At 29.9% G+C, this 10,077-nt stretch overlaps 1 protein-coding gene across 3 annotated transcripts; it reads right to left on the bottom strand.

Annotated features, from left to right (window-relative positions):
- Nucleotides 1–1,193: 1,193 nt before the first annotated feature.
- LOC126834448 (retinaldehyde-binding protein 1-like) lies at nt 1,194–9,638 on the bottom strand. Of its 3 annotated transcripts, XM_050566370.1 has the most exons (7): nt 9,456–9,638; nt 4,876–5,016; nt 3,764–3,926; nt 2,536–2,803; nt 1,775–1,888; nt 1,469–1,580; nt 1,194–1,391 (listed from the first exon to the last, which is right to left on the bottom strand). In XM_050566370.1, the coding sequence occupies exons 1-7, from the start codon at nt 9,511–9,513 to the stop codon at nt 1,240–1,242; spliced, it is 1,008 nt and encodes a 335-aa protein (XP_050422327.1). In that variant the 5' UTR covers nt 9,514–9,638; the 3' UTR covers nt 1,194–1,239. The 3 variants fall into 3 exon arrangements, with proteins under 3 accessions (XP_050422327.1, XP_050422336.1, XP_050422346.1); XM_050566379.1 differs by lacking the exon at nt 1,775–1,888; XM_050566389.1 differs by lacking the exon at nt 4,876–5,016.
- Nucleotides 9,639–10,077: the final 439 nt, after the last annotated feature.

The following is a 10,077-nucleotide window of genomic DNA, read 5'->3' as shown; positions in this document are numbered from 1 at the left end:
ATAATATAATGTAATTTATTATGAATTTAACATTATATAATTTAACGTGTATAGTGTATACACGTGTATGCACAGTGTATAGATAACTGATAAAGGTCTAACTACAATTTGCAATACAGATAAGAACCTAACTAAAGGCAATGTTTTTGATATTAAAATACGAAATTGTTCTTGGCGGGTTTTTGGTAAAATCGATATTGGTACTATCTGTAGTATTACAGATTTTATAGGTTATGTAACATTTATTTCTTATCACGCGTTATCATTTTTTGGAAGAACTACCCCCAACTCTTTTTCAGAAAGCTGAGATTATTATTATTTTTTTTTTTTTTGTTAACCAAAGATATTATAAGAAATGATAAAAAAGAAGTGTCAAGAAAAATTTCGCAGGGGATTCTCCAAACGTTCGTTTGTATTTGGCGTTTTAATCCATACATCATCATTCATTACTTAAAGTGCAACCCCTTCTATTTCATTTTTTGGACAAATCATGTTGGTCACACCGTTTTATTTGCATCTTCAGCAAATATTACTATAAACAAATATAAATATTGTCATACACGCAAAATTAAGAATCTAGTTTCAAAACCATCTTCATAACATTTTGAAAACTTTTTTTTAAGTGGACACAATGTATTATACGATATGTAAAACTATTATTGAATATCAAATAACGATTATAACTAATATTCAAAATGTGTTGAGAAAATCTTGGTTTTAAAACCGCTCATCTAAAGAAATTATTTGTTGTTTGTGAAAATTGTTTTTAGCTAGTTTTTAAAATAAACGTCCTAATATGCAATTATAAAAAAAAATGTAAGTATAAAACATGTACTTGCATGCATCGTTTGTGTTTATTAATAATATTTTATGTGCAGAATTCATTGCTACTTTACTGTTACATTCACAGGATAGTTGTTAAAAAAAAAAACAATAAAACCATATTTAGGAAAACAATTTATCGTGAATTTAAACACAAACGAAAACTCATAATTATAAAACTATTATTTTCTGAGCTATCGCATCGAAACTTAAATCATAATTATCGCTAAAAGAATACAATAATTAGTTATTTATTTTTTATTTGCTCTACTGTTAATTGTTTAAAAATATTACTTGTTAGCCTTAGTAATCATTACTTAGCTTATTGTTATAAAAATTATACAATTTAAGTTGGCTAACTGATGGTACTATTACCGATATAATTACTATAATTTTAACTCTAATACAAATAAATCCTTAATCCTCTCCGGTGACGGACTGGCCACTTGGACCGGCTTTCGAATTCGAATTTGGGGCTTTAGGGCCCGTTGGGCTACTTGATGATGGTGCATTATCAGCGTATGATCTATATTTATTATGTAAATTTCGCATAAGCTCATATGTTCTTGCTGAAAATCAAATATTTTAAAATAATCAAGTATTTCAAGTATTTTGAATAATTATAAAACACCCTTATTATAGTTACCGGCTTGGATTGTATGGCTTGGCCCTTTCCCTCCCGGATATTCAGCAGGCATAATTTCTCTGGGGACATGATCGAAAACCCGTTCCGAATTTTTTCCATCGCAAAGTACAATCTACCGTTAATGCAATATTACATTATTCATACTTATGATAAAATATTATTAGTTATAAAAACACAGAATAAAAAGAAAAGAAACTATACAAATTTACATTGGCTCTTTTATATCGAGATAAAATAATGGCCGACATCTTCTCTTCTGTTCATTCTGCGATGAAACTCTCATTTAATTACTAATTCGAAGCTTACCTTTTGACGAAAATCTTCATATAACGCCAACCTGGAGGCGGCTGAATATACTATATTTACGAAGTCATTTGTATTCACAATGTAAACTTTTTTTATCCGCAACGGTGGAGCATTCTTTTAAAATCAAACAATAATGTAAAATACATAATAATCCATGAGTTAATTAGTGATGGAAATAAACGAATGATTTTAATAATAGTCAAACGATAAGTAATCGATATAAAGCTTAAAAGATAGAATATATAAGAAGAAGGCGCGCACTCGGGCCATAGGGCGTTCGGCGGTACCAACCGCGTTTTAGGATTTTCGTTCCAGTCAAGTGTCCAACCTGCACTCGGCCATTTTTCACGATTTTAGTATATAGATATCTGTGCGTATATTAGACAAAACCGGATGGTGCACTTCGTCACACATGCCCACTACGGCATTCAACAATAACAGTCAATAAATTCAGTGATGCGTATTTATGAAACAATAATTTCTCATAAAGTCTTTTTTTTCTATCAGTGTTAACACGTATTTGAGGAGAGTTTTGATTGTTTACATTTTTAGGGAATTACATTGCTTGAATAGGAAGTGCGCCATCTGGTTTTATCTGATATGTGATTATACTGTGCAGTGTTTAACAACTTATGTAAAAAAGTATGTATTTTTCATTTAAACTGGTCACGCTGTCGCCTACTTGATTACTTTGTTGCTGCGTACAGAACATTACACGGTGTTACAGCTCTATATATTTTTACACTATGTATTGTACGTACTTGTATGAGATGCAATAAAGTTCTGCCTAGAAGTACACTTTGCACGAATGGTTTAATGTGACCTTTATTGAAGCCTTTTCCGTCCAAGACCACAACAAGACCGTCAAACGTTCCGTACTTTATGAGTAAACATTTTATCATGAAAAAAAAGTATTTGACGGTCTTCTTAAAGTTATACTCGCTACCATTGGTATTTATCAATTGCGTGTATACGTAACGATCATTAGGTGTATACAAATCTGAATCACTAAACAATATAGAACAACTCCTGAAAAACAATAGGTATCATTATAAAACATGAATATTATATAGTATTCACATACACAAATTATAGCTCTTATTATTGTACCTAACTTGTGCCTATACAGCATAATGAACAAATATTGTTATTTTCTAGTTATAGAAAAACTGTTTAGGTTTCTGCGCTGGTTATTCTCTTTTAGAACTGAGTATCTCCAACAAAATTCTAACAGTGAAAAAAGGCCTTGTTTCAGACCCCGTCCCAAAAAAGTCAGCCTATCAAAGTAGTGTAGTATCTACATTGTGGTCAAGTCTGCTATTTCTTTAGTTCATAACTTCACTTCACTCCTATTTTCATAAGCAACGCTGCTCTTTTATTTGTATTGCTTAACACTTGGCCAGTTACTGAATGAAACATAAACATGAACCTTTCTGAATGAGGCATAGAACAGATTTGGCCGCAATGTAGATACAACTACTTAGATTCAAAATCTGTATTTCTTCCATCGTTAATATCTACACAATAACACACATGATTGCGCATGAGATCCTGACTCATAAAATTATACAGAGGAGCCATTTCATTAAAACATTGATTCTACAAGGGCTGCGATTTTCAGTGCAGCCACTTTAGAAAAAAACAGGTATTTATACGATGATGGGTAAATAATTGTGGTGGCACTATTCGTGTAATTATTAATGTTTTTTTTTAGAACTTTGGTCCAACTGAAACCGCAACTTTTGTAGAAACAATGTGGAATGCAAGCGATATAGAGTGTGGGGCTGGGCCCAATTTGAAGGGAATACTCAAACGTTAAATGTGAAAAAAATAGGTCAAGATAGTATTTGTGAATGTAGTTTTTTACATATATAATTTGGCAGCGAGTATCAATAACTGTGTGGGAACGAAAATTATTATTATTACTTGTAAAACGGTTGTGGTATTATTTATACCGTACAAATACATTTTTACATAATTATTGCTTACACGACTTTTTTGACTTCGTCTAAATCATTTATTTCTGGATCTTCATCCTGGCTGTGAAATATTTGTGGCAATTGTCGCCGATATTCATAATGTTTGAATATCATGGTACTAGCGCGTTTCACGTCAAAATTTGCACTATGAAAAAACATGACGATTTCTTTACCTATTGAAATATAAGCAATTATTAATATTTTATCTGACAAAAATTATATTATCAGCGTTTACTGTTCTTCAGCAGTTCATTATAAAAGCAAACTTTATAATATATGTTCATATATATACAGAGGGATCATTTTATCGTGAACCACTCAATATCTCATAGGGTTTAATAAGAAATTAAATTTTTTTTGTTTTATAATGTTTTTGTACAATGCGATCTACAATTTTTCATAATTTTTTTTTTTGCTTTCACTCCCCTCCCAACTTAGTTTTTTTCATAGCAACTTTTGAAACAAAAAGTTTCAAAAACCACGAAAGAGCATTTTCATGTCTCGCTGAAGTACCGAATAAACTTAGAGTAGTGGTGGAATCATAGGACATAGATAATGATATAGTATATTAAGAAGCAGTAACAAGCTGGTATATTAAAACATCAAGTTCCTGGCTAATATTGTAGTGTTTAATATCTAACTTAAAACAATTCATAGAGAATTTGGGCCCTTAAACTATTTTTAATTTATCATTTAATTCTAATTTGAACGTCTAACGTACAACATATCTCTTATCTCCTATATCTTACCCCTATCTCCTACCCACCCCAACCCCAACCCCATTAACCACCCCATCCCTATTCCCACCCTCAATCCCATCTTCATCCCCATCCCATCCCCATTCTCACTCCCAACCCCATCTCCGTGTGGTTGCGCTTTTTTGGTAACACTAAGTAAATAACACTTTTTTCGGTTATGTGCCAGGGCTAAGACATGAAAATGTCAAAAAAATCAAATTTCTTATTAAACCCTATAAGATATGGAGTAGCTCACGATCAAGTGTTCATCGTGTTATTTATATATGTAAATACATATCATATAACATTCCATAGTGAACAAAAACATAAATACAAACGAAACATATAAAAAATGGTTAAAAATAAATAAAAACAACGGCCTTACGGTTTATTTTCGGAAATTTTTTTTTAGCCATTGCAAGATCTACAATTTCAGTAATTTTGTTATCAGTTATTTGCTCATATTTTGCTTGTTCTTCTAGAAGAAATACTTCATAGGAAACATTTGGATCATACAATCGAAACCCTGTAATACGTTGTAATATTATAATACTTATTGGTTACCGAAGACTTTACGGAATTATTTTAATTAGTAATGTACTTCATAAATTTGGATTTTGGTTTCATGTTGTTTTTTTTCTAACATAAATCAAGTAAATAATTCGTAGCTAGGTAAGTACATTTTTTTAAACAGGCTTTAATATACTTTAACGTCTTTTGTTTGTTGCGCTATACTGACTTTAAAGCTTGCAAGCCAGTTATTCGGAGAATAAAATGTCTTCAATTTTCTGTTTTCATATCGTTAAAATCATAGTCTATCAAATTCTATGAGTATTCTCAAACAAGGCAATCGAAATTATTATCTCTCCAAATTTTAAAGTCAAGCGAGTTCGAATTTGAATTTTGTATCAAATTTAAAATTTACCTTTTATTCATAAAAAGGTGTTTTTCTAATTAAAAAAAACGGTTATCAGTTTCAAAAATATCCTTGAATGGTTGAGGATGTGTTTTTAATATTTCAAAAAATAATATATGTATTATGAATAGCTGAAAAAATTGCTATGGCACACACACGGATAATTGACACCGACACCGGTTATCATAACGAAAAATAACAGCTGATTTATCTGTTTAGATTAGAGAGATAAGAAAGATAAGAGATAATAGATACGGTTTTTACTTTAGAACACAACCGGAAAAAAACGACACCGACACCGGTTACCATAACGACAAAAATCAGCTGATTTATCTAATAAGATAAGAGAGATGAGAGATAAGGGGAGGAGATAGGGGTGAAAAATAGGGGTTGACAGATAGGGTGTGAGAGTTAGGGGGTGAGTTAGAGATGAAGGATGGGTTAGGGTAGGGGTGGTTATATGGATGAGGGTGGAAATGGGGATGAGGATAAGGTCTAGGATGAGGATGAGGTCAAGGATGAGGTCGAGCATAGGGTTGTGGTAGGGATGAGGATGGGTAGGAGATTTTAAAGTTTTTTAATTATGTGTTGTTTTCACAACGAACAAACTTAAATTAATGGTTAATGAATTGATTCAAAATAACTAGCCAAGTGAACGTCTAATAAATCCATTAAGGCCAATTATTAAAAAACTACTAAAAAACTTTTGGCCACAACATAAAATTAATCATCACCTACCATTCGAGTACCGTGGTTACCATTGTCACAAACCAAGTGTTTATTTTGGGTTAGCAACGAAAAATATTTTGAATGGTATCAAGGCTTCAGAATCGAGGCGGAAAAAAAGGAGCGGACGGTGCTCTGCAAAACGAGGCATAAAAATGTATCCCGTGGTGTTGCGGACTCGTACACAAGCTGTTAAAATATAAAATGTAATACCTTTCTTAGAAAAATAACTTTAAGCCAAGCCAATTGTCTTATATCTTCATCCGTGTCGTACAAAAACAAAAAATCGCCTTTATCAATAAGATATCTATAGGACAATCGATTCCTTTTTTAAGGTTTTTATTTGATAATAATTTTTTAAAATCTAATAAAAAATTTTAGTGATCATATAATCAAAATCGTGTAACCTTTGTAGACTTCAAAATATAACATAACTAGATCAATTTTAAAGATGTTGTTTTTGGTTTTCGATACATTTCTTATTTAGTGCATTGGTGTATGACTTACAAGTAATTGTTTAAACAATAGCATGGAATATCTCTCACTAAAATATGTTTTCCTCTTAGCTTACAATAAAATAATTTAAGACGCTTCTGAGTAAGAAAATATTTACAACTATTATTTAAAGAAGTAACGAAAATGATAAAATCATATTATACAATTTTCAAAAGGTTTTAAATAAAAATGAAAATCACCAATAGACATTTTTAGGTGGCGGATAAATTTCCTTATTTGATTTTTTTAAACCGTAGTTTTTTTACTGTTAAGTGTAAAACTGTTACATGTAAAATTGGTTTTATATTTATTCTAACAGAAAAATATTTTTCAAGGACAAAAAATACTGTGGCAACTTGAAAACAACAATGTTTTAAAAATTATTGGTAGTATATCGAACAAAACAAATTTTTTTTTCAGTGAAATATTTTTGTATTTGAAAAAATTGTACAAATAAGAACAATTACAACGACAACAACTGCAGAAAACACAAAAACGGTTTCGTTTTAACAGCAATTGAATAGATTTTCAATTCAATCTTACGCGTCGATAAAGTATATGTTTATACTTTTTATTGTAAATTAAGAAAAATGTACAAACATTTTGGCTATAGTATACGGTTTTGTTGATTTAAACCAAAATCCAAAATTAAGAAATCGAAATAATTATAAGTAGTATGCTGTATGGTAAAGAAATAGAAATAATTTTGATCCGCACATGATGCATTCTTCAATTAAACAACTTTTTATTTACCGATAATTATAACATTATAATTTTCAATAAATTGCCATAAAATATAATAATTATGTTTACTACTGCTTTTGATTTGGAGCTTTTCTAGTAAGCCATAATGGGATTTATTTAGGGCTGATGTATATTTATAATAATTATTATTTTGGCTCAACGAGACTGTTGTGATGATTGTATTTACTATTACACTTGCTAGGCTTATTCGGGAAATAAAATACTTTGCAAAAGTCTTTTATACTTGTGGGGATTGCATCCGGTCTGTTTTTAAAGAAATTACTGTAGGAAATATTTAAGAAAAAAAATGTTTTCATATATTCCAACCATTTCAATTAATTTACAGGTTAATTTGTATAAGCTTCAAGTTATCATTTTTAATTTAAATCATTTTTTTTTATGAGTAACAGCCATTCATAGGTATATTTTAGACCAAAAAGCCAGACACATTTGACTTTAGTCGATGATATAGGATGGTCCAATTTTAATTTAGTAAAGCGAATCGTGTTCTTTGGCTTCTTTACTATGTTATGTAGGAAATAGATTTTCATTTAAAAATTTCAGTTTCTTGTAACTAAATAAATTAAATTTATAATAATTGCAATGTTGAAACCAGAATTTTTTACATAAAAAAAGCAAAAAATCTAAAATCTGTTTCCTAGATAACCTAGTAAAATTGCCAAAAACTTACTATCTTAACAGTCGACATTTTGTCTGGCTTTTTGGTCTAAAACGTAAATAAAACCCGACCGCATGCAGTCCCCGTTAGAATAAAGAATGATCTATATTTAAATGAAATTTGTTTATTGGCTTACATTTTTAAAAACAAACTTAAAGCCGAAGAAAAAAGCAAATGACTTAAGACCCCAACCAAAGTGAAACCGGTTCTTATTTTTTAGGAACGCAACCCATAACGATATCGGTATTTGAAAAGGTACTTGAAAGTGGATCCGATAAAATCATTAGGGTCTCCAGTCTAATGTAAAGACATTTAAGAAGTACATATGTTTAATCCCCTTTGACCCAAATATGTCTTATAAAAATAAATACAAATGAATCAACTATGTCAGTGGAAAAAATATGTATACATAATATTGTTTATACATGGGTGTGGTTGCATTCATAGTGTTCATATAATAATATTTATGTAGATATATTTTTTATGTAATATAAAATCACCTCGAGTCTTAAGCAATTTACAAACGAAAATCAAGTTTTCTTAATATTTTTTATTTGTATAAAAAAAATGTACAATAACTGATACTAGTTGTGAGCTTATTATAAAAAAATATAGGTTATACAAAGTACTTTATGTTTACATAAGTGTCAATTTAAAAAAATGTTTTGAAATTCAGGTTAAAACTAGTTTTGAACTAGATAAATTTGTTGTTATTTTTTTGTAGGCTATTGAAGTACAAATAAAAATATAAGCCAAAATGATTTACTGTTATGTGGTAAAATACTAAAATTAAAGTTTTAAAAACAGCCGAATCACTTACAAATTTATATGGAAATATTCTTAATACATAATAGGGGAGGATATGGCAGATTGGAACGTGGGGTGGATTTTAACTGGATTTAACTAAACTATTTATAGTAACTGATAAGTTTTAAGAAAGATTCGTATTGGTCAAATTTTATTTTTCTTAAACTATAAAAACTATAGTTTAGAAAATTATTGCGGCGGCCCTTGCCAAACCAAGTTCAAACCCAAACTATTCAAAAAAACTAATCAGAAAATAAAGTGACCTGAATTGCAGAACCTAATAAAATATAAAAATGTATAAATAGTTCAATTAAATCCAGTTCAAATAGTGCCTACCCTGAAAAACAAAATACAATTTTAAGCACATTTTTTCCTTAACATTGCTTTTAAGAATACTTCAAAAGTATTTATGGTTAAGTGTTTTTTTTAAACAAAATAACACAAGGACATAATATATAATATTGTCGACCAATGTGCAGTAAGCTAAATCATTTTTTTCATACTATTTAATTCTTTTCTCTAAATCGACTTGCAAATTATTTTATTACCATATATTTTTAAATCACTAGAAAAACGTTTAAAATTCAATTCATATTACCTTGGATAACGAAAACGACGAGGAACCAAATTGCCAGATAACCATGTTGCATGTTCATGATTTTTAGTTAACGTCCAAATTTTTTTTTGCCACTTAATTTTTCCGGTTAGATTATTCGCAAGTGGTTAGGTTTGGATTAGTTATAGTACTAATTTTATAGTTGAGACTTAGCCGTGTTCTTCGTGTTCGGTAAGCGACTAAAATCAATATTTAAAAATCAACGTCGAACACATTTTCACATTTTCACCAACGTTAATAAATCAGTCCGCGGTTGCTACATTTGAAATTGTATTGTATTACAGTTGTTCCCGAGTTCAGGGCGTGCAAGAGTAAATTTTGCCATCAAATGCTTAGTAAATATAATATATTCCTACCTAAAAGAAAATATACGATTGTTAAATTGCTATGAACCGAAGTGAAGTCTATGTCCAACACAATTGTAGAGGTCTTATATAATAAAAATTTGAATGGAAAAACATTTTATCCGTTTTAGTGTATGTGTTATTATTCAGCTTATAACCTCTGGATGAGCTGAACGGTAAATTTGTTATTTAGGTACCTAAAATTTAAATACCGTAATGGCTCATATTTTGTACACACACAATACTATTGGTACCTAATG

Source organism: Adelges cooleyi, unplaced genomic scaffold, assembly GCF_023614345.1.
Source record: "Adelges cooleyi isolate 19-005CV unplaced genomic scaffold, UGA_ACOO_1.1 ACOO_flye_CR_arks_rails_tigmint_CR_PRNA_1, whole genome shotgun sequence".
NCBI lineage: Eukaryota > Metazoa > Arthropoda > Insecta > Hemiptera > Adelgidae > Adelges > Adelges cooleyi.
This window is presented reverse-complemented; position numbering and strand designations above follow the sequence as displayed.

What these genes read in the sequence shown, in the direction of transcription:
- LOC126834448 (XM_050566370.1), bottom strand. Translation starts at nt 9,513, where the DNA reads ATGAACATGCAACATGGTTATCTGGCAATTTGGTTCCTCGTCGTTTTC. An exon ending in AAAATTTCCGAAAATAAACC is followed by an intron (nt 3,927 to 4,875) that starts GTAAGGCCGTTG and finishes ATATTTCAATAG; the next exon opens with GTAAAGAAATCGTCATGTTT. An exon ending in ATGAAGATTTTCGTCAAAAG is followed by an intron (nt 1,581 to 1,774) that starts GTAAGCTTCGAA and finishes CATTAACGGTAG; the next exon opens with ATTGTACTTTGCGATGGAAA.